Below are 24,434 nucleotides of genomic sequence, written 5' to 3' on the forward strand. Positions count from 1 at the left end.
ACATCCTCACACATAAATGCAGAGATTAAGTATCAAGGTTTTGCAATTATTGTTATAGTAAATCTCAAAGTTGTGAACTTCATTAGTGAAGAACATTAACCATTAAGAGAAAAAAAAAAGTGTAGGACTTGATTCATATGCAGATGACAAAAAAGTAGCTTAGCTTCATGAATTTCCAGCTAAAAAGCCTGTTACTTCACATGAGTACTAGGGGTTTAAACAGTAGCTTCAATATTCTGATTTTATTGAGAAGAATTCACAGGAGTGTCAGTGTTGCTCAGATTAAGGTGTCATATGCAACCTCGAAAGGAATCAGCGAGAATATTTTCATCCAGATTATGACCTGCAAAGCCAATTAAGAATTTAGTAAAATAAATATGCTTTTTGAGAAAACAAAATTCACCTGGCGGAATTCAGTATTGTTAGAGTATATTACCGATAAACACTATCCTGTTCATCTGCTTGTCCTCCTTTCTCCATTGGCGAGCTGGAACAAGCTCATAGATCTCTCTTACAGCCTGTCAAATGTTCAATAACTAATGTTCAGTAAAAGAAATTGACAGCAGCAAAAGTAACTACTCATGACGAAGCAATCAATGGCATGTAACATTGGACAATACCTGCAAAGTATGTAGATGATCAGAGTTTTGAATACTTAAAACCCCTTTGCAGCGATATACATCCAGGCCATATTTCTTATCCCAAAGAATCTCCTCAATCCATAAACGGACCTAAAAGAGAATATCAGGAATTATGAAACAATATAAGTGTAACTTACATGGGAGAAAGAGAATGATTCGGTGAAACAGCTAAATGCATGAAGATATATTCTTCATGTGCAAAAAAAAAAAAAACAGAAAGAAAAGCTGCAAGAGTAATATCGATTGTTGAGTAACCTTAGATTGATGTACTTAAGCAAGCCCATACAATGTGAAACGTTACTTCAAATGGTTAAAGTCATTTGGGAATTTGAGCAAATAAGCATGGTGAGGCTTACATCAAGAAATGGACTCCACCTAAAGCAGTAAAATTATTAAAAGAAAATTATAAATGAATTCAGCTATAGGCTTCTCTCAGCTGTCTGCCTAACATATGAAGCATCATGTATGTAAGCATGCAACATGGTTTATGCAGGCCATCTGTCTAATGCAGTATCATTGGGACAAATGTAATATACGTCTCAGGAACCGTGAAAGTTGAGTAGATAGGAGCAGATTACATCAACTTGGTAGAGAATGAATCTTGTAAACTGTGTCAAGGAACTACCTTATGAAGATCAACAGCTTCTGTCTGATTGAAGCATAATGTCCGCACACCACTATCATGAAGATCTCTGGAAGGTATGGATTTGCTTTCTTCTAAGAGTGCTTCTAAATAAGTGGCATGCTAAAACCCAAGGAGGAATCAAAAAGAGTAATATCAGTTAAAATAGAGGATTGCAAACTCCATGAAGATGTATACTATGATGACTAATTTTTGTAGGACTAACCTTAGCATCATACGCTTGCCTGTTCAGTATCTGAGACAAGTCTACTTGACACCGAACAGAATGAATGACATTAGCAAGGGAGTTTATGCTATGTATCTCATTCTCCAGCTCCTCTACAGTACCTTCAGACCCCTCTGGAGAAACCAAATCAACCTTGTTAAGAATTACAACATCCTACAAGAGAAAACAAAAAACTTTTAGCAGATATAATTGCTGAACCCATAAAATATCTTTTTTTTTCTTGGTAAGTAACCCAGCAAATATCAAATAAAAAATGAAACAGTGGTCTAGCCAATTGTAAAAGGCTGCAAAGGTTTTGTCTATTGGATGTAGTATATAAGACAAGAGATCAGAATTACCGCAAATGCTATTTGAAGAAATGCTTCAGGAAATGAAGAAGAGTCACGATGACTGTTGAGCTGAAAATGCAGGTTTTTGGCATCTACAACCTATTCAAGTAGCAAAAAAGAAAGGCAGTGAAGAAATATGTTGGCCGTTTTGAGTCATAGAACATATTACTCCAGGACAGAATAACGTATCAATAACTCAAGCTTCACAACATCTAAACTAAATATGACAAAAAGACTGCCATACATAGATAACATGAATTGAAATTTTCATACGGAAATATGCCTCAAACTACTATGCCACAGATACTACTCAGTTTCTTTGAAGTTATAATAGTGCACTATACACCCATTAATCCCACTATACAGCTCCAAACAATGAATGAAAGAGATGTTACAGCAACAATAGGAGATGCTCATATAGTGACATTGATGTCAACTAACAAAATGAAGGAAACCCTGTACGCTATAATCCATGTCATTCTCAGCAAAATCTAAGTTCAGCAAATTACTTTAATTTTGCCATAATACCACATATATAAGTGATTGATCAATGAGAATGACAGAGCAATTCGAACACTAAAACCCCACAAATAAAAAGACAAGGAGTCTAAATGCCACACAGACAATCCAATGCAGTCCAACTTAATTCAATCCATTAAATTTATTCAATCACAATAAATATACTTACAGTAACTATAGAATCAAGCTTGACTGAAGATTCCAGTTGATCATCCAACCAAAGAACTGATGCCAGAGGAGCAGGATTTGCTAACCCTGTGGTCTCTAACAATATATGATCAAGTCTATTAACAGAAAACATTCGCAGGTCACCACATCAAAAAATTGCCCCAATATTGTTACTAATCAAATTTTGTATAAAAAGCATAAAGGACCTCGAAATGGGCAGTCTCACCTTTTTTTCATTTGAACAAGTTGTTCCAGGGCTTGAACCAAACTATGTTTTACAGTGCAACAAACACACCCATTCGCCAGTTCAACCCATTCTTCAACAAGGGCACCACTTTCTCCTTCATTTATCATAGCCCTTTCAACTCCAATCTCTTCACCAAACTCATTCAAAATCACAGCAATCCTTTTCCCATGTTGGGCATTCAATATATAATTAACAAGCTGAAACCAAACCCAAAAAAGCAAAACTATAAGATATGATCAGCTAGAAAAAAAAAAAGGAGAAAATCTTTTGAGGGTTTTGGTTTTATTACAGTGGATTTGCCGGCACCGAGGTAGCCTGTGATGACGGTCACCCCAACTGAAACGTTGTCGTCCTGAGGTTGCTCTGGATTGGATTGAGAAGGTTCTTGGACAGCTTGGTCAATTTGAATAGCAAGAGGTGGCTCTTCTTCGTCGTTAGCCATTTTCTCAGTCCAGCTTTGTTTTCTTTCCTTTTCCGTGTCGAAGAAGGTGGGTGTTAGATTTATTCAATTAAAATATTTTATATTTATTTAATATAAATAATGACACATATTATTTATTTAATGAATTGAATTTGAAAAATATTCCAAATAATTAATTTTATTTATTTCTTTTTTATTTTATAATTTTCTTACATGTTGGTTGGTCAGTCTATGCAAATTTTTATTTCAATATTGTTCATTGAATTTTTTCTATTTCATTTTTAAAAAAATGTTTTCCTATGACATCATTGTGTATTGCATGTGTTACAAATTCTTCTGTTAAGAGTTTTTATTTGTTTGCCTATATTTACCTACATTAAAATATCTCGTATGTTTTGGGTTTTAAATATAATCATATGATAAGTGATATCAAAATTTATTTAATTTTTTATTAATGTACGACTTTTCATAAAAAATATCAAAATCGAGATAAGTTTAGATCATGGTAAATCCTTTTTCTTTAAGTAAAATGAATTAGTGTAACGAGGACATTAAAGAAAAATATCACGGATCCATGTCAAGAAGAGATGCAATAAATTTTGAATTTATAAGCAAGAATCTTTCTTTGTGTAATAAATATGTTCTTTGGTTGGAAGTGTGAGTCCCTGACAAATGTAATATACTAGTTCTAAGCTTTTAGTTAATTTTATTTCAACTTTCAATGACTCTAAACTGAATTCAATTGTCAAATCACATATATATATATATATATATATATAATTGAAATTAAGGGCTAAAGAGCTTCTAATTAAACTCTTATCTTTAAAAATAATATATAATTGTTTTATTGTACTTTTGTTTATCTGTACATTTTAATATAGTTTGAAAATTTAGAATTAATAATTGGATCTCATATACAATAATTGATTTTTTATGAATTTTGTTATTTTATGAAAAATTTGATTAAGTAAAAAGTACACTAATATTAAAATTAATCATATTTATATTTTAATTCAAAATCTTTTATTATGGAGACGAACAAACTTATCCTATCTGCAGGGAACCATCTCGTGATGCGTATAGCTCTCTCTCTCCTTCAATAATTACTTGGCATTGTTGCTAAACTGTGTTGCATTGGTTTTAAAGTATAAGCAGAGCTTTTCAACTTGGGAAGATTATTAGAAACAAAACATCAGGTTACTGACTAGGTTTCCAGAGGTAGTAGGGTTTCATTTCTATTTTTAGCAATATCTGCATGTCGTGAAAGAATATTACTTCTTGGTTTAAGTGGTTATGGTTATAAATACTTTTGCATCAAATAAGTAGATATCCACAAACCTTTGTAATAATCATCAGGGTGACAAGGGATAAGGTGGGTCTAAAAATGAAGTCAACCCCATTCTTTGTATTCACAGTTTAAAGACGGAAATGGAGGGAATCCCAAGCCAATTTGCTAGCTTGTTGCTGGTTTTTGGAGCTATATTGGCCGTGGTATAACAAGGAATTGGCATTGGTCGGCGAGAACAGGTAAAACAAAACATCAAAACAGCCAGAAACGAACATCCCCAGAACAAGAAAAACCAAGATATAAGAAGCTAAGAAGAGGAAATTAAAGCAATAATCCCTCCAGCTGAATGTAAAAGTTTTGTATGGAAACATGCATATGAGGGAAGGCCTTGCTTTGGCTATAGCATTGGTGGTTCTTGGAATTCAGGCAGGCTTGTCAGAGATTAACAGAGCCAGTTTTCCAAAGGGCTTTGTTTTTGGGACTGCCTCTTCTGCATTCCAGGTGGGTCTTTTTTATTACCCTTTTTCAAGACAAATTAAATAAACCCATTGGACTAAGCTTTCCCAGGAATCTGCAAAAGAAGAGCCATGCCTCAACTATTGTTCTTCCAAGTATGGGACTATATATCCATCCTTAATTTTGTTAGAGTTAAAGCATGCATTAATGTTATCGTTTTTGTTCTACACTATGTATTTTGCTTCGTACTGGTTATTAAGTATTTTATGCCAGTGTTTATGAGGTGTCTTAGTGCATGTTCAGGTTAATAACACTTGTCCACTTTGTAAACAGGTGTTAACCATATAATGCTTGTGTATATTATGTGTTTGCTGATTAATGAAGTATCTTCTCTCCTCTATCTCCTGCTCTGTTTTTCTTTCTCTCCACAGAACAGTCTAAACCACTGTTTTATCATTTTCTTTTACTTTCATGTCAAATTTCACAGTGCATGTTTCAGTCTTCACAGTAATGAATCTTTGCAATTATTTTCTTTTTATGGAAATGACAAAATCAACAAGAAGAATTTCTGACTAAGTTCAGTATACTCTCATCAACTACAAATTGTTTGCTGTTGAAATTAATGCCCAATCATGGCAGATTCTCAAGCCCAATCTGCTGCACTATCTATTCAAAGAAGTCAAACTAGAAGAATGATAATCACAACTTGACTTGCGTAACCTACTGCTTGAAATATATATGTTCTTTGGTTTTCCAGTATGAGGGAGCAGTGAAGGAGGATGGAAGGGGACCAACTATTTGGGACATTTTTTCACACTCAGGTAATACTTATATCATTTGATTATAATTCATAATTACATAATAACTGGATATTAGCATGTGATTTAATGTTTGCATATTCCTGCTCTCACTGTCATATGTTCCACCAGTGAAATGATCAAAGAACAAACCTCAATAAATAGACTGGTCTGACCTGACTTGTTGGAAGAAGTAAGGTTTCTGACTTTAACCTGATTCCCTTTCTTCTTTTCCACCAAATGGAATCATTCAATGCTCCGAATAATAAACAATTTTCATTTGCAGTTTGGACCTTAACTTACTGTTTTTATAAAGGGGTTTGCCAATTAATGTACCTTTTGCATGTTCTAACCCTACAAAAACACAATTGACCACTTCCAGTGGCCGCATATCAATATTCCACATCTCACATATTGGAGATTTGATACTGCTTTGAGTTTGTCATGTCATGACTCCAAAAAATTGCAGTATATCAAGTAAGACCTGTAATTTTTTGAAGAATCTCGAGTTGTTAAGACAACTTGAGACAACTAGAAACTAAGAAGAAATTACCAATCAAGTCAGATTGTCACAATCTGATGAATCTGCCAATGACGTATGTGAAAGAACAAGATTGCCATGCCAAATCAACAGCTCGACTTACATTGTCTTACAGGGATAATATTCGATGGCACTAATGCTGATGTTGCTGTGGATCAGTACCATCGCTATGCTGTAAGTCTACCCGACGGATGATTTTGTATTGTTCGGCCATTGAAGCGACCAACATGAAATTTGCTCATCAAATACTCTTTTCCAATCATTTTTCGTCTTCCTAAAATTCGAATCACATGTGTTTTTTGTTTTCTGGAAATAGGAAGATGTACAACTTATGAAGGACATGGGGATGGATGCTTATAGATTTTCAATAGCTTGGTCTCGGATATTCCCTAGTAAGTTTGAATTGCTCACTGTTATTCATCATCAGCTAGTGAGTTTGACAAAGTGGTTTGTCAAATTTACTTGTGGTCAAGCTCTATTATGTAAGTGATTAAATGTGAAAATTCTAACAATTTTCCTTGGTACAGATGGTACGGGAGAAATAAATCAGGCAGGTGTTGATCATTACAATAATCTGATCAACGCTTTACTTGCTCAAGGTATTGTTTATGCTGGTTCATACTATATAGGCATCATCATGTTACTGATATGCCAAAGAACAGCCCCCCAAACCTTCCTCTGAAAAGGAAAACCTGGTATATGATCATCAGTCAATGAAAATAATCAAATTTATAACTTAGATCAGGAGTGCATACTTAACTATTTAGCTATATAACTTTATGTGTAGAAGCGTTTTCAATTGGGTGTTATGATGCAGGAATTGAACCATACGTGACCCTTTACCACTGGGATCTTCCTCAAGCATTGGAGGACAAGTACATTGGATGGCTTGATCCACAAATTATGTAAAGAACATTCGTACACTTGAAAATGATTGTCAAAAATTATCTATGCACTCTGGTCTTCTATATTTAGGAGTAATAAACATGGCTTTGGTCATTTGCAGAAAGGACTTTGCTATGTATGCTGAGACATGCTTTGAGAAATTTGGCGACAGGGTGAAGCATTGGATCACATTTAATGAACCTCATACATTTACCATACAAGGCTATTATGTAGGACTTGAAGCACCGGGGCGCTGCTCATCTATCTTGTGCAAGGTTGGAAACTCTTCAACTGAGCCTTACATAGTTGCCCACAACGTTCTCCTTTCTCATGCAACTGTTGCAGACATTTACAGGAAAAATTACAAGGTAAAACTCGGGATACGTTCAGATTAGTTTTGTCTAATTAGAATAAGATACTAGGTAAATAGTTGATTAAATTTCAATTTGAAAGATCCTCAGAACAGATGAAACAGCTGTTTGCTTCACTTTGGAGCATGTCTATGCAGGCAACATCAGTAATTCACATTATCTACAAAAAGAGCTACCATCTAAGATCAATTGTCACCGTGCAGGATAAACAAAATGGATCAGTTGGGATATCATTGGATGTTAAGTGGTATGAACCAGAGACGAATGCTACAGAAAACATTGAAGCAGCTGAAAGGGCCCAAGATTTTCAGCTTGGCTGGTAACCGCAATCATCTTCATCCTGTGACCATATTAGATTAGGATTAGAATCTGCTGAATATTTAGTAAGAGAACTGACTGCTCTTATTTAGCTAGAACTTTGGTTTCATTTTGTTATACTTCTGAGAGTGAGGCCTGCAAATTCTGATCTTTTACTAGGGGTGACGTTACACTATAATTCCTGTAGGTTTCTTGACCCATTGATCTTCGGAGATTATCCAAGCTCAATGAGAAGCAGAGTAGGAAGCCGGCTTCCCAATTTTACTAAATCTGAGTCAGCTCTTCTTAAGGGGTCATTTGATTTTATTGGCATCAATCATTACACTACGTATTACGCAAGGGAAAATGCAACTAATTCACTTGATGATTTACTTAACGACTCTGTAACAGACGCTGATGCCTATACAATACGTAAGTAAACTGTCTTTCCTTCTACAAAAATCCTTTCTTAATCTTGTTTCCTGATCTGGGTTGTATTGTATAGATCATTACAAGAATGGAGATACAGATAGTCATCTTTAGAATTGATTGTTAGTATTTTGTTGCTATGCTAGCAGCTAACTGAAGATACTGCTTTGTTCTTAACGTATGCAGCTTTCAAAGATGGGAAGCCTATAGGAGATAAGGTATAGAAGTCGAACTTTTGTCTGTTGTTTAAGAACAACTGAGTCTGATAAGACATTCTTCTTGCTTGTTAACTTAATCTAATGGCTTGATTTCCCATTAATATTACAATGTGATAACAGATAGTAAATCTGTTGCCATTCTCGTGAAGGCATTGTTCTTGTTGTTCAAGTTTTCTGAAGTTGCATCAAATTGCAGGCAAATTCTATATGGTTATACATAGTACCCCGTGGCATGAGAAGCCTAATGACATACATCAAGGAGAAGTATGGAAACCCTCTAGTCATTATCACAGAAAATGGTAATGTTTTAAGAGCAAAAGGAAAGTTTATAGCATGTTATATGTACCATAGAGTATGAGTTCTTCCATGTCTATTCCTTTAACTAGATTAGCTAAGTTTTCCTTCTTGTGCTGTTATCGCAGGTATGGATGACCCAAATAGCCCATTTATCCCCATTGAAGACGCTCTGAAGGATGAGAAAAGAATCAAATACCATACTGATTACTTAACTAACCTGCTAGCTGCTATGGAGTACGTAAGGATACCCTTAATTACATACATCTATCTTCGAATTTAGTTACAAATTCTATGATAATTTCTTGAAGTATAAATATGTAATGGCCCGGGTCCAAATATCTATGACGCAATAAACCATGTGACATTCAAAAGTTTAAGTTCAAATTGTTAGTAGTAATTGACTTAAACTCTTATATAGGTTTTAATAATTATATTTACATCTAATATTAATACAGTATCACAATCCATCCACTCGAATCCTTGATATCTTTATTAAAGTCACACATCACAATCAAGATCAAAGTTCACTACATAGGATCAAAATCTCATCAGCGCAATGTAAAAACTCATGTTAAGTTGGCAAAGAGAGATATGATCATTTATCTACTTATCACAATGCCAGCATCATGGTTTTGTTATGGCTAATGCAGGGAAGATGGTTGCAATGTCAAAGGGTATTTTGCATGGTCTCTACTGGATAACTGGGAATGGATAGCCGGGTTCAGTTCAAGATTTGGTCTGTATTTTGTGGACTACAATGACAACCTCAAGAGATACCCCAAGGACTCAGTTTCATGGTTCAAGAACTTCCTGGCATCTGCTTAAAAAATTGGAGAAGAAAATGAAAGTCAACTGTACCATTTCTAACAAACACATTGTTGTCATGTCAGCATATAAAACAAAAACAGATAGGTTAATAAAATCAAGCAGCTTTGTATGATCCTTATCAAAATAAGATATGGGAATGATATTTGTTTAATGCATACAAGTTCTCCTTCCTTGACAGCTTGAAAAATGGTTGCTGACAAGATTTGTCTTTGCTAGACCAAGAAAAGCAGCCACCATTGAAAGGAAATCAGAAGAAGCCAAACCTTCAAACCCCTTGCAACTTGATAATTAATTAAGAACAATTTTTGCTTTGGATGTTTTCGGGGTTAAAAATTGATGTTTGATGATAAACTTGTCATGTTTTGCATTGCTTCCAAGTTTAAGCATGCTTTGCTTAGAAGGTAAATTATTAGGAACACAAAGATGATTAGTGACTAGATTTTCCAAATGTGTTAAACTAATAGCAACAGCTTTGGGCAATTTGCAGGTACTGGCATCGGTCGATAGATGCAACGTGAAGGAATCCGACTTCTTTGTTCTTGGTTTGTATGTTGGAAAGTTAAATTCTAAACCTTTCACGAATAAAATTGCTTTTATATATCAAAGACATACCCACGAATTTGATGAAGTTTACTACTAATAGTCATGCTAGATGATAAACATAGTGAGTCCAAAAATGGAGACAAGTTTTCCTATGTGCAACAAATCCAAAGACAGGAAAGGAAAAGAGTCCCTAGGTGCCCAATTTCCAGCGGTTACTGGTTGATTATGGAGTAATCTACTGAGCTTGCCAAAATTGTCAGGGTAGATTCTTACTTTGTGTATTTGATCTGATATGAAATTTTTTATTGTTATTCGTTAATATTTTAAGATTCTATTTTTCGATGAGAAATAGAATTTGATCGTATATATTTGAGCTATTTTTAAAATTAATTTATAAACATCAAAAGAGTTCAGAATTGTACATAAATATTTGATTCAATAGTAAATATATGTATTTTTTATTTAAAAAATTGAGTTAAATCTTTTTTTTTAGAAAGGAGGCTAAAGCCATACACAACAAAACTTAATACTATTATTACATAAGCTAGATGGTGTTTCTGAGAAGGTGGGATTTTCCTATTCCACACAACCGAAATCGACCTGTTTGACCTGTTATCTTCTACTCCACAATCATGCAATAATTTCAGGCAATTGCCTTCATTTCCATATCAAAGTAGCCATTTGGAGAAGGAATTCTTGGTTAAGATTAGCTGATACCATAAACATTTTGAGCATGTTTAAGTGGCCCTGTGGAAAATGTCTGCCACCAAATTGCAGAAAGGGGTATGGGAGTAATCATTTTTGATGATTAGGGTATAGCTTTTCTGGCCAAGAAAAGGGGATCAGTTCACCTTCGGATTCGTTTTCCTCCTTATCCCTCACCCCAATGTGGCCTTTTTTGCCTGGCAAACAGAGATATGGATCATCAGTTTCATGCCACTAATCCCATGACAAAAGAAAAGAAACCATGGAAAAGGCAAATCACAGCACACGCAAAAAACAACTCTTCCCCTCGTTCTTGGTACTATAGTTCAAGAAAGGCATGACGTGACTTAAAAGGACTGCAGAACCAAAAAGAATTTACCCTATATGAACAGAGATTTGCAAAGGGTATCCAACCAAAAGCAAAATCATTATCAGGTTGAACTCAGACCAATGATCCAACAGTCAATGATACCTTAACCAGCAACTTGTTGTAGACTTATCCTAGATTGCTTTCTCACACGCTTTCTGGAACGTGTACTGTTCCAATGGCCAGCTTGGTTATACCCCCCAAATTTATTCCAGGTCAAACAAGGGGAAGACATAAGATAATCAGACAGATTAAATTCAAGAGCAATGTTTTGATTATTTTACAGTGAAATTAATAGTTGTGGGAAAAAGGCATGGTCGGCCAAGAAGATGGATAAAGTAAAACAAACACCAGACAGAGAGCCCAAAAAGGAAACCACCCATATACATACTTAGACAAAACCAAAACAAAAGCAATAGAAGGAACTGAAGCCAAACCTGTCCATAATGCTATGTAAACAAAAAGTGTGAACTAAGGGCTTTGAATTTGCTGCAGGCCACCACCACCATCTCCACCAGCAGCACCACCATCATCTTACTAGCTCCCATCATTTCCTTTTTTTTTTCTACAACCCCATATTTCTTACATTTACCTCACTTAAAGTTTGTAAAGTGCCTCTCTATTCTTTATCCATTTTCCTTTTTGTCAACTTTTCTTTCCTTATAAATAGAACCTAAAATCCAATCTTATTCTAATTCACAACTAAATCTTCCTTATATCTGATCTATCATCCCCCATCGTCAGTTTCTCTTTCTTTCTGTCTTTCTTCCATTGGTGAAAACATGCGGTCGAGAAAAAGCATTGCTTTGTTTATAGTATTGGTGGTTTTGGGGATATTCCAGGCAGGCTTGTCACAGTCACAGAACATTAGCAGGGCCAGTTTCCCAAAGGGCTTTGTTTTTGGAACCGCCTCTTCTTCTTTCCAGGTTGGTTCTTTCCTCTCGTCGTTTTTTGTCCTTTAGCCTAGGATGCTTGCTTAGCAATGGTGTTAATTTAATTTCAAATACTGTAAAAAGAAGTTAGTAATTCCACTGCACTAAGCTTTCCTTCAAGTGAATAAAGCTATGAAATTATTATCTATATCCATTAAATCTGCATCCAAAAATACTGAAAAGTTTCAATCTTCACGTGACATCCATAACTGAAATTGTTTGAAAAATCAAACACATAAATAATTTCTTTATTTTTTTTTATTTTATGTAAGTATTCTGTCAAGACCTTAATTTTATTTACAGTATTTAATAATTTCATCGCTAATATTTATATAAAATATAATAATTTAAAACTTTTTTGAGGTGGTTTTCCTTTTAACATGGTATAGAGAATGAGACCATGAACTTCGTCGAAGAAATAGGAAAGTCCTTGGACTCACCGTTACTTTTCTCCTAAGATATTTGATGTTTTAAAATTTTGTAAACAAACCCCTTGCTTTTGTTATATTTGATAAACAACCCCTATAATTAAGAGAATCTTTGCTCATGCAAGAATTTATCCCAGATGGCCTGCTCTGAACCCAAAAAAAAAAAAAAGGGTGGAGTATACTATGTGGAGATGAACAAGTCATGTGTCACTTCAGAAGTCAATATTGAGATAATTTCTTTTGTGCCGCAAAATTAAGATTCCTCTTTGCAATAGCATCTAGGGAGAAATTTCTGGCACAAATTTAGACTAAAAGACAAATCATTCGCTAGTTGGGAATTAAATGCCCGAACATGTCACAATCTCAGGCATATTATAAAGTCTTGTGGTGTGCTATGAAAAGTCATATCTTAGTATGTTTGTCTTTTGGGCAGTACGAAGGAGCAGTGAAGGAGGATGGAAGGGGGCCAACTATTTGGGACAAATTCTCACATACTTTTGGTAATAATTAATTTTATCATTTAATTAATTATTAAATTTCATATCAACCATCATTCTATATTCTTATGTCATTTTATGTTTACCTTGTCATATGATTTAATAAGTTACTAGACACACAGTAATTAGCTTGATCATGTGCACAAGTAATATTGGTTGATATTGAATCCAACGGTGATTAAATTTTTATTAAAATTAAATAATTGTTTGAATATAAATACAAACTTAAAATCGTATATAAATACGGTAAAAGATTTTAAAAAATAACCATAGTTGAATTTTTTTTGATTATTTAAACTTAAATAAAACTTTTTTATCTCCAACTCTTGCTTGTCCAAAAGTAATTACTACAGGTTAAAAGTCCTTCGACAGGTCCTCATTTCACATCCCCAATGTCTGAAGATTTGATACTGCTTTGAGCTTGTCATGTCATGTCACGTCTTAAATGGTGCAGTATCTATGAAACAAACATGAAATTCTCATTAAGAACCTCGAATTCTCACCTGGAAGAATCAATCATGTCAAATTGCAGCATTATAATTTATTTGCCAATGGAATATGCGAAAGAACAAGATTGCCAGGCCAATTTAACCATTTGACCTTACAGGGAAGATAATCGATGGTAGTAATGCTGATGTTGCTGTGGATCAGTACCACCGCTATACTGTAAGTCTTTTCACAAATCACAACCGACCCTTCTCCCAACATTCAATTTCCTCACCACTCACTCTTTTCCAAAGGATTTTCCTAAATTCATGAATGACATTGTGATTGAAACAGGAAGATATACGACTTATGAAGGACATGGGGATGGATGCTTACCGGTTTTCAATAGCTTGGTCTCGGATATTCCCTAGTAAGTTTTACATTGTGACACAGTTTTTGGTTTGTCAATTTTACTTGCGTAAGAAGATGGAAATGTGGAAATTTCTACTGACATTTTGCCTTGAAACACAGATGGTACAGGAGAAATAAACCAGGCAGGTGTCGATCATTACAATAATTTGATAAATGTTCTACTTGCCAAAGGTATCCATGATTCCTGTTTATCTTTACTTGGGTCAACTTAGATTTGACATGTAGTTTCTGTAAATAACATGAACTGTAATGCATGATATTCATGTCTGTGTCAAAAAGAAAGAAATCGATATATTGTTCATCAGTCAATATGAAATTGATCAAATTTATGACTTTAGTGGCATCTCATGTTGCATGTTACATATGCAGGTATTGAACCATATGTGACCCTTTACCACTGGGATCTTCCTCAAGCGTTGGAGGATAGATACAATGGATGGCTCAACCCGCAAATTATGTAAATAGAATTCTCAGAATGGAAAAGATCATTGCAAATTATTACCTACATAAATGATTCTCTCACTTTGTTCATTTGCAGAAAGGACTTTGCAATGTTTGCTGAGACATGCTTCCAGATATTTGGTGACAGGGTGAAACACTGGATTACATTTAATGAACCCCATACATTTACTGTTCAAGGCTATGATGTCGGTCTCCAAGCACCAGGACGTTGTTCCATCATTCTTCGCCTTATCTGCAAGGCTGGAAACTCTGCAACTGAGCCTTACATAGTTGCCCACAATGTTCTCCTTTCTCATGCAACCGTTGCAGATATTTACAGGAAAAAGTACAAGGTAAAATTTAGGATACTACGTATCAGATTATTTTTATCAAACGAGACCAGAAACTAGGTAGAAAATTGCAGATTATTATTTATGCAGGCATCGTGAGCAATTCACATTGTACATAAAATGAGCTAGCACCTATGAGCAATTGACCACTGTGCAGGCAAAACAACATGGATCAGTTGGGGTATCGTTTGATGTTATGTGGTATGAACCAGAGACAAATTCAACAGAAAACACTGAAGCCGCTCAAAGAGCCCAAGATTTTCAGCTTGGCTGGTAACTGCAATCACCATGAATTTTTGCACCCTTAAACTTAGAATTAGAATCCACACTATAAGAGAATTGACAGCTACTAATCAGCTAAAACTTGGGTTTGATTTTGTTGCACTTTTGAAACTGATTGTGGTATCCAATCAAGCTTTCCTGTCATGGTTTTAGAGTTATCTTTTCCTAGGGTGATCTAATGCTTTGATGCCTGCAGGTTTCTGGACCCATTGATCTTTGGACATTATCCAAGCTCAATGATTAGCAGAGTAGGAAACCGATTGCCAAGGTTTTCAAAAGCTGAGTCCGCTCTTCTTAAGGGGTCTTTGGATTTTGTTGGCATTAATCATTACACTACATATTATGCTAGAGCAAATGCCACTAATGCACTTGGTACTATACTAAATGACTCCATAGCAGACTCTGGTGCCTTTACAGTTCGTAAGTAAACCATGATCCTTCTAATATTGCATAGAAAATTACAAGAAAGGAGATAAAAACTTATTTAGTTCATCCTTTACAGTTGATTCTACTATTTTCTTGCTATGCTAGCCACTAATTGAGGGTACTGCTTTGTTCTTCATGTATGCAGCTTTCAAAAATGGGAAACCTATAGGAGAGAAGGTGCAGAAGCTGATTTTTGTTTATTGTTTAGGAACAACTGATTTTGACAGATGTTCTTCTGGTTAAATGAATCTGATGGTTCATTTCCCATTAGTTTAATCATATGACTGCAGATAGAAAATCTGATGACATATATGTAACTCAAAATTTTATACCAGATTATCCTGTTTGTTTACTTATGTCATATTGCAGGCAAATTCTATATGGTTATACATAGTACCCAGTGGTATGAGAAGCCTAATGAATTACATCAAGGAGAAGTATGGAAATCCTCCAGTCATTATCACAGAAAATGGTAATGTTCTTAAATCTAAAGGGAAGTTTATCTGATGTTAATGTACCATCGAAGTTGAGTTCTTCCAAGTCAATTAAGTTATAGCAACTTCCACTCTTGGATTGTCTTTAACTAGAAGATTAAAATTTTCCTTCCTTTCATATTGATATTGTTATTGCAGGTATGGATGACTCAAATAGCATATTTAACAGCATTAAAGATGCTCTGAAGGATGAGAAGAGAATCAAATACCACAATGATTACTTAACTAACCTGCTAGCTGCTATCAAGTACGTAACAATGCCTTACCGACGTCTATGTTCAAATATTACACATTCAATGATCAGACGTTGAGGTACAAAGAGCCACTTAATCATTTATGACAAATGCAGGGAAGATGGTTGCAATGTTAAAGGGTATTTTGTCTGGTCTCTACTTGATAACTGGGAGTGGGGAGCCGGATACACATCAAGATTCGGTCTATATTTTGTGGACTACAAGGACAACCTCAAGAGATACGCCAAGGACTCTGTTCAATGGTTCAAGAACTTCCTAGCGTCTGCTTAAAATGGAGAAAAAAAAATTGCAGCTGTACATTTTCGATTTCAAGCCAACACACAGTCACAAATTCTTGTCTTAGAATGTGTTGCCACAAAACTGAAAGATGACATTTGAATTCTAAACTATCCTGTGTCTTATGGGAAAATAAAATTCTAGTATGTTTATCAGTGTTTTTCAATCAGAATATCTGTGCTTCGGAAGGCGAGAATAGTCTTCATGATCATTCAAGAGGACCAAGTTTTCATTTATTAAGAGGTGGAGTTTTGAACAATTTCTGACCCTGGAAGTCAAGAGTCATCACAGTTATTCATGCTATTACACAGGTTAACAAGCTTCATGTGCATTCAGTTAAGAAAAGCAGACACCGTTGCCTTTAACTTGGGAATTGGATTCCCTCATAAACGCCACCAAATTTCCAATCACCTGCTGCAACATCATCAGATTGCACCATTTTACCATCACTAGTAGTCACTTGGAAGGACAAGCTTTGCCCGACAACCTGAGCTGCAGTTTGCCAGTTCTGGCCCCAGTTTCGTGACATTTGTATCCATGCTGTGCTTGAACCCTTGATCTTAACGTTTATAACATGACCAGCTCCCCCCACATTGTACACTAGCACCAGTATCCAGTTCGGATTTCCCATAATCTCAAACTTGAGACCACCATATTTCCTGCATGGAACGCGCTTATACATGACGGGAACAATGCCAGCCTGTAAACAGCAATTCTTCGGAACATTGGTTGGGATAGGTCAAAGTGTCGCCTCGGTGGATTGCACCAATTTCCTTCAGGCTTGCTGTAGTTGGGAGGGCAGAAGTTTGTGGCAGTTACAACGACGGTCTCGTTTAGGCACCACTGTGCGGAGTCGTAGCACCGGATTTCATAGCAGGCTCCGCAGGTTAGACCACCATTGAAGAGAGCTGTGCTTAAGGCCGTTGTTTCAAGGCCATAACCTTGTTCTAGTAGATTGCCATAGCCACAAGCACCCACTATATCCTCATGCATACCACAAATACAAGGGATGATGTTAGTAATATTAGACTAGGAATACTTAGAATCAAAATTCAGAAATGACAACGGATTACAAAACTTACTCATTGTTTCAGTCCCTTGCATGTCTCCATAAAAAGTTGCATGTGCTACATTCCATTCCTGTTCTGCTTGTAAGCTAGCAGTCCTACTGACCAAGCACAAACCCAAGAGCATTATCACACGAATAGACCCCCCACCAGCCATGTAACCTCTCCAGCTTTCTGTTACTTGTTCTTATGCTTGAATGCTTGGGAAGAGTTGGAAATCTGTACTAGGTATAAATAGGCAGGTATGTGAGTAAATGATAAGAGGGAGGAATCTTAAAATTGGAAAAATAAAAATTAATGAAAGTTATCAAAGTGGAAGCCATGCAAGTGTAGTTTGTGTTGATTAATAAGGTTTGGGATTCTGTGTTTGGAATTGTTGGACATGTAAAGATAATCTTTTCGGATTTCCATTTACTGCTGGTGCAACCGATAACTCTGGGGGAAATCAACTTCTTAGTACTGTAAATACAATAATAATTGGATCATTTTTTATCGATTTAAATTTTTAAAATAATTGATCATCCCGTTAACATGATATCGGAGTTTTACGATTTGAATTTCTGAAAAACGCTTCTCTCCTTGTATTATTTCGAGTTGTTCAATGGGTCCGGACAATACTTTAATCTATTTTCAACTTAAATTTATTCATGAGTAAACTTATTAATCATTTGATTATGTCTAACTTACACATGAGAGAGCGTGTTAGAACTTAAATATAATAATTGAATCATTTTCAATTGGTTTAAACTTTGTTATTATTTAGAAAAAATAAAATGACTATCTTCTCTTTTACACATAAATTAAAAAATATTTTTTTTCATGTTTTCTTCAATTTTTTAACACATGTAGTGAATGCTATAAAAGGGTATTATCAATAAAATAACCTATAAATTGACGAAAAATTAATAAAAAAAATTGATCAAATTCATAGTAATAGTTGAATAATGGATCCTCCAAAAGGGCCAAGAAAGAAAAATCTTATGGACTGAAAGAGAGAAGGAAAGGGAAACTAGAAATTGGGCCGAGCTGGGTTTCAGGACCAGTTGACCCGATTTTATTGGAAAGCCAAACCTAAAAGCGGCCCAACTTAAGGAATTGTGTAAGTAAATAGAATGGAAAGAAAACCAAAGCTTAAACCCTAAACCATACGCTGAACGCCATGGCCACTGTCAGAAGAGTGAAAGACGTGTCGCCTCACGAATTGGTCAAGGCTTTCGCTGCTCATCTCAAACGTTCCGGCAAGGTTGTTTTTCTTTTTATTTTTTTTTCTTTGTCTTTTGTTCCATTAACGTCCTTTTCTAAGTTTGTGGTCCTTTTTAGTACTTTGCTGTCTTGTTGTTGACTCACATGTCTTTTGGAAATTTATGTACAAATTAAATGGGCATGTTATGTTCATGTTGTCTTGTCCTTTTAATGTCTCATTGACTGTTTTATTTATGATTGAAGTTAACCTTTTTGATGAAGATGGCTCCCCTCACATGTTTCTTTTCTTTGGGAATTCTGTAATTTGCAAATGGAAGCATACCCAATATTTATGACTTTGTTGTATATGCAATAACATTGATTGATGATGGTTTTGTTGCATTGCTGTTTTGCTTGTTGCCCATGGTTTAAAACTTGGAAACAATTGTAATGTGTTAATATTTTTCTGCAGATTGAGCTTCCTCCATGGACTGATACTGTCAAGACTGCTAGATTCAAGGAGCTTCCTCCCTATGACCCTGATTGGTACTATGTCAGAGCTGGTTTGTGTCTCATCCCCTTTGTTTTACCAACATCAATTTTGCCTCTTTGTTTTGTTTTTTCTCTCCTGTTGTGCTTATGGTTTTCGTCGCGTTTAATGTGGATATTCCAGCAATTATGGCAAGGAAGATATATCTGAGGCATGGTCTTGGTGTTGGTGCTTTTCGAAGAGCATATGGTGGGAGCAAAGAGGAATGGATGTCCCCCACCCCATTTTTGTAAGAGTAGCGGTGCCATTGCCCGCCACATACTTCAACAATTGCAGAATGTGAACATCATTGACATTGATTCAAAGGGGTAAGTTAGCTTGTCTAGTATGCTTTTTACCTTTTGCTTTTGTCAAAGTATTTTCATTTCTTTGTATTGTGTTTTTGGGAGAATGGTGATGTTGGTGAGTTGTGATCATGCATCCGTTCATTTAAAAATCATGTGATCCCCTGCCTCTCACATCATTAGCCTGGACTTTGAGTAAGCTGTTGTAATTAGTCTTGGATCCATAGCACCATAAGCTGCTTTGCTAACTTTGGACTCATGATGGAAATCTACTGATCCAGGCATCTATAGCACATGCAGTTTGGCTTCCAAAGCAAGTGAACTGAGCAACTTTATTGTACAATTGTTTAAACGGATTTCTTTAATTGAGATGATTTCCGCTTGAAGTTTTTAGTTTGATTCTGATCAACCTTTACCTTTTGCATTTACAGGGGAAGAAGGATCACATCCAATGGCCAGCGAGATCTTGGCCAAGTTGCTGGGCGGATAGTTGTCACCCCTTGATCAATGAGTTGTTGGTAGTTCTACCATACAATGCAACAAATTTTTTGTTTGTTTCTTTTAGATTATCACCAGGTTGAAATTGAATCAATGTAGTTCCATAGTTTTGGAAAACGAGTTGCAATGTCCTAGGTTGAATCAATGCAGTATTTCTTAGAACCCGGGGAAACATTCCTTGCAGACTTATCCTATTCCAACTTTAGTTTAGATTTTCACTGGAATTAGTTGTAACTTAAGTTCTTGACTGCAACTTTCAAAGCTAAATTACCATGGAGTTGCTCATTTTTGGCATTATATGCACAACTTTAAACCAAAATTTAGAATCTTCTTGGGACGAAAATGATGCAGCAACTTTCGAACAGGGAGCATCTGCCCTAATGGTTGGTTCCCAATCAATTGCAAGGCCAGCCAACCTACAGTTCAAACCTCTCCATTGACCCTTCAAAATTATTAAGTTGCTGATATATTATTGACATCATCAATTGATTATACGATGAATTAAGAAGATCTCATATTCACGTATGTTTTGACTTTTTCAACGTCCGTAGAAATTACATAGACAATAAATATGATAAATTTACGTGAATAAAACAAAAAAATGTGCACGAAAATAAGGTCATCTCCTTGAGGCTTTAAACGATATGATACAAAATTTGTAGATGGAGGTCCCTCGAATCACATCAATGGCATGAAAAGTAGTCCTTACTTAAGATAGGAAACAACATTAAAACGAGGCAATTTTCTCTGTCACATTCTCTTCTTTAATATAAATAATATCAACTTTTAGTGTCGTACACGTCTGGCCTTTAAAATAACTTCCAAACACTAAGAATATTCCAACATTTTTGTACATATTTTTATAGTAATACTAATAATAATAAATATAGGACCATCTCAACCATTATAAAACAATTCAGCTTCATTTCCTTCCATTTGGAGTCTCTAACTGCCATTTAATATATATATATATATATATATATATATATATTGTTTTCCTTTGTCTTCCATCTCACACTAACTCTCTACACCCATGTGGACCTTTTATAATTATTTCATACAAAATTCCTTTTCAGTTTCTTTTTGATTAAAGATTAATCTATTATTTTACTTATGATATAAAGTTCAATTAACTCTCAAAAATTATGGGTTTGCTTTTTTTTTTATTATTGATAATCTAAATTCGTATAATACTTTCATTTTAAGAAATAATATTCAAATTTTCTATTTTAAAAAAAGGGTAAACTCTATTAGATTATTTTGATTATTATAATGTAGATAACTTCTGTGTACACAAAAGATTATATTGTTAGTTTTATCCTTTAATTATAATTTGATCATTTTTTAAATAAAATTAACAGTCTAATCTCGGTGAAAATAAAAATTATTTGTAAGGTATTAATAATAATAATAATAATAATAATTGGCTTTAACAGAATAAAAAGAAAGCACAACTTGGTGCAGGCTTGACATTAGCATAAATTGGTAAGAAACTAAAGAACAATGCTGTGCTTAACCTTGGAAAATTTACGAGGGAGAGAGTCAAAAGGTAATTAAATTATTGCCATTGCCATGTGAGAGCAAAGCTGAACTTTGCGAATGTAACATGCAATATAATAATTACTAATCACTTAACTGGATCTGGGTTTTGTCGTGGTGTGAATTATTGGGTTTTAACCCCCAAAAAGAAAATGAAAATGGTTTAACAATTACTAGTACTGGTCTTGAATAATAATTAATCAATAAAATTCTCTGTATAATTGCTGGTTGTTGAGTGTGCGATTTTGATGGGTTAGGGGAAAGAAAACGTGTAAGAAAATTGTTATAAAAAATGGAATATGGGCCGCTGGAAGAACCTGAGTGGTTGGATCTTGAAGGACATTTAGGTGGGTATATATACAGTGGAAAGGTCTTAGATCCCCTCATTCTTCGCCAGAAGAACTTTTCCCATTGTCCCATTTTCCTCCCCTACCTTTCTTCTTCTTCTTCTTAACCCAGATTTTCTATCTTTTCTCTGTTTGCTTTTTCATCTCGTTCTTCTTTCTTTGATCTAATAGCTGAAGACCCAGAAAGGTAATTTGATCCTCCACTTCTTTCCATTTTGATGGGTTTTGGTTTTTCCTTGTCAACTCTTTTTGGTTTTTATGTTACTTGGGTTTTCGTTAATTGCTGGATCTGTTTTTGTTTACTCTCTTCTTTTTGGTTGGATCTCATTGTGATTGTGAAATTCTTGTTTCCTGTTACGAAGGATTAGTTAATGACTGCATGGTTTGTTTGTTCCGTTTAAATTTTGGATCTGTAGTCTTTTAATGTGCTATTCTTCTGTTGGGAAACTGTAGATCTGATCTCCCTCTTTATTTCATCAAATAATTTTGCTTGTTTTTTTCTTGGAATCAAGCTTTGAAAACCCAACTTTTTTTAATTAAAGGAATTCAATATTGTTTACATGAGAAATAGATCCAGCTAATTGACGTATTGCCGACATGTTTATTTGATGACTATTATGTTCGATTAGTCGTTTAGGGATCAGTTCTCTTTACAAATCATGTGAGTACATGCTTCAAACCTTGGAATGGAATGAATTTTGGTTGATTTTTGTTTTCTTAAATTGCATGTTTTTATGTTGTAGGATATTAAAAATGGTGAAGATCTGTTGCATTGGAGCTGGGTATGTCGGTGGGCCTACCATGGCTGTCATTGCTCTGAAATGCCCCGAAATTGAAGTGGCTGTTGTGGATATTTCTGTGTCTAGAATTAATGCCTGGAACAGTGATGCACTCCCCATCTACGAGCCAGGTCTCGATGATGTGGTGAAGCAGTGCAGAGGAAAGAACCTTTTCTTTAGCACTGATGTGGAGAAGCATGTTTCCGAGGCTAATATAGTGTTTGTTTCAGTTAACACCCCAACCAAAACTCAAGGTCTTGGAGCTGGAAAAGCCGCTGATCTGACCTACTGGGAGAGTGCTGCTCGTATGATCGCCGATGTATCAAAATCTGACAAGATTGTGGTTGAGAAGTCAACTGTTCCTGTTAAAACAGCTGAGGCAATAGAGAAAATTTTGACCCACAACAGCAAAGGCATCAACTTTCAGATTCTCTCCAACCCTGAATTCCTTGCAGAGGGAACTGCAATTGAGGACCTATTCCAACCTGACCGTGTTCTTATAGGAGGCAGGGAGACCCCAGAAGGTCAAAAGGCTATTGAAGCATTGCGGGATGTTTATGCCCACTGGGTCCCTGTGGACCGGATCATATGCACCAACCTCTGGTCTGCTGAGCTGTCGAAGCTTGCTGCCAATGCCTTCTTGGCACAGAGGATCTCTTCTGTTAATGCCATGTCAGCCTTGTGTGAGGCCACTGGTGCTGATGTGAGCCAAGTGTCTCATGCTGTTGGGAAGGATACAAGAATAGGACCCAAGTTCTTGAATGCTAGCGTGGGTTTTGGGGGATCTTGTTTCCAAAAGGATATTCTGAACTTGGTCTATATTTGTGAGTGCAATGGCCTCCCAGAGGTAGCAAATTACTGGAAACAAGTCATTAAGGTGAATGACTACCAGAAAACTCGCTTTGTGAACAGGATTGTTTCCTCAATGTTTAACACAGTATCAGGGAAGAAGATTGCCATTCTTGGATTTGCTTTCAAGAAGGACACTGGTGACACTAGGGAGACCCCAGCTATTGATGTGTGCAAAGGGCTGTTGGGTGACAAGGCTAGACTGAGCATTTACGACCCTCAAGTCAACGAAGAGCAGATTCAGAGAGATCTTTCAATGAAGAAGTTTGACTGGGACCATCCACTTCATCTTCAGCCAATGAGCCCTAGTTCTATCAAGCAAGTTAGTGTTGTTTGGGACGCCTATGCGGCAACAAAGGATGCTCATGGCATCTGCATTCTGACAGAGTGGGATGAGTTTAAGACCCTTGATTACCAAAAGATTTATGATAACATGCGGAAGCCTGCGTTCGTCTTCGATGGTCGTAACATCGCGGATGTAGCTAAGCTGAGGGAAATTGGGTTCATTGTCTACTCCATTGGCAAGCCCTTGGATCCATGGCTTAAGGACATGCCAGCTGTGGCATAGAAGCATATTGTGGAGCAAGGTGCCGGGTTGGGCTAGAACTGACAATTTTTGAGATACATATAACCCGATCAATTTTTTTTTTCTTTTCCAATTACATTTTGTTTCTTCTAGTTTTAAAATTCTGCTATTTCTGCTTATATTTGGTTACATGACACAGTAGTGTCTGCATCTGTCTTTAGCCAGTGGAATATCTGATTTGTTATTGGCTTAATGTAATAAAACCTTTACCAGTGAATTTTTATACCAGTTATCTCATGCATCATACATGCTTATTGAATTAGAATTTTTCTGAGACTCAAGTAATTTTTTTCCAATGA

The 24,434-nt window shown here is 35.6% G+C and overlaps 4 protein-coding genes and 2 pseudogenes across 4 annotated transcripts; 4 read left to right on the plus strand and 2 right to left on the minus strand.

Moving 5' to 3' along the window:
* LOC18610276 (COBW domain-containing protein 1) lies at window positions 26–3,266 on the minus strand. The gene is made up of 9 exons (XM_018115474.1): window positions 3,063–3,266; window positions 2,753–2,970; window positions 2,528–2,642; window positions 1,849–1,938; window positions 1,490–1,663; window positions 1,267–1,386; window positions 621–731; window positions 437–518; window positions 26–343 (listed from the first exon to the last, which is right to left on the minus strand). Exons 1-9 carry the CDS (start codon window positions 3,213–3,215, stop codon window positions 291–293), a joined length of 1,116 nt encoding a protein of 371 aa, XP_017970963.1. The 5' UTR covers window positions 3,216–3,266; the 3' UTR covers window positions 26–290.
* LOC18610277 (beta-glucosidase 40) lies at window positions 4,365–9,771 on the plus strand. Its single transcript, XM_018115473.1, has 13 exons — window positions 4,365–4,983; window positions 5,696–5,759; window positions 6,392–6,450; window positions 6,593–6,668; window positions 6,804–6,875; window positions 7,094–7,181; window positions 7,283–7,529; window positions 7,736–7,851; window positions 8,038–8,261; window positions 8,445–8,476; window positions 8,673–8,775; window positions 8,899–9,007; window positions 9,424–9,771. Exons 1-13 carry the CDS (start codon window positions 4,852–4,854, stop codon window positions 9,596–9,598), a joined length of 1,497 nt encoding a protein of 498 aa, XP_017970962.1. The 5' UTR covers window positions 4,365–4,851; the 3' UTR covers window positions 9,599–9,771.
* LOC18610279 (beta-glucosidase 40) lies at window positions 11,660–16,694 on the plus strand. Its single transcript, XM_007045845.2, has 13 exons — window positions 11,660–12,142; window positions 13,010–13,076; window positions 13,681–13,739; window positions 13,854–13,929; window positions 14,031–14,102; window positions 14,301–14,388; window positions 14,470–14,725; window positions 14,880–14,995; window positions 15,201–15,424; window positions 15,576–15,607; window positions 15,800–15,902; window positions 16,063–16,171; window positions 16,274–16,694. Exons 1-13 carry the CDS (start codon window positions 11,999–12,001, stop codon window positions 16,446–16,448), a joined length of 1,521 nt encoding a protein of 506 aa, XP_007045907.2. The 5' UTR covers window positions 11,660–11,998; the 3' UTR covers window positions 16,449–16,694.
* LOC18610280 lies at window positions 16,816–17,678 on the minus strand (annotated as a pseudogene).
* On the plus strand, window positions 18,678–20,354 carry LOC18610281 (annotated as a pseudogene).
* On the plus strand, window positions 21,828–24,397 carry LOC18610282 (UDP-glucose 6-dehydrogenase 1). Its single transcript, XM_007045849.2, has 2 exons — window positions 21,828–22,108; window positions 22,665–24,397. Exon 2 carries the CDS (start codon window positions 22,675–22,677, stop codon window positions 24,115–24,117), a length of 1,443 nt encoding a protein of 480 aa, XP_007045911.1. The 5' UTR covers window positions 21,828–22,108; window positions 22,665–22,674; the 3' UTR covers window positions 24,118–24,397.

This window comes from Theobroma cacao, chromosome 2, assembly GCF_000208745.1.
Source record: "Theobroma cacao cultivar B97-61/B2 chromosome 2, Criollo_cocoa_genome_V2, whole genome shotgun sequence".
In the NCBI taxonomy this organism is placed as follows: domain Eukaryota; kingdom Viridiplantae; phylum Streptophyta; class Magnoliopsida; order Malvales; family Malvaceae; genus Theobroma; species Theobroma cacao.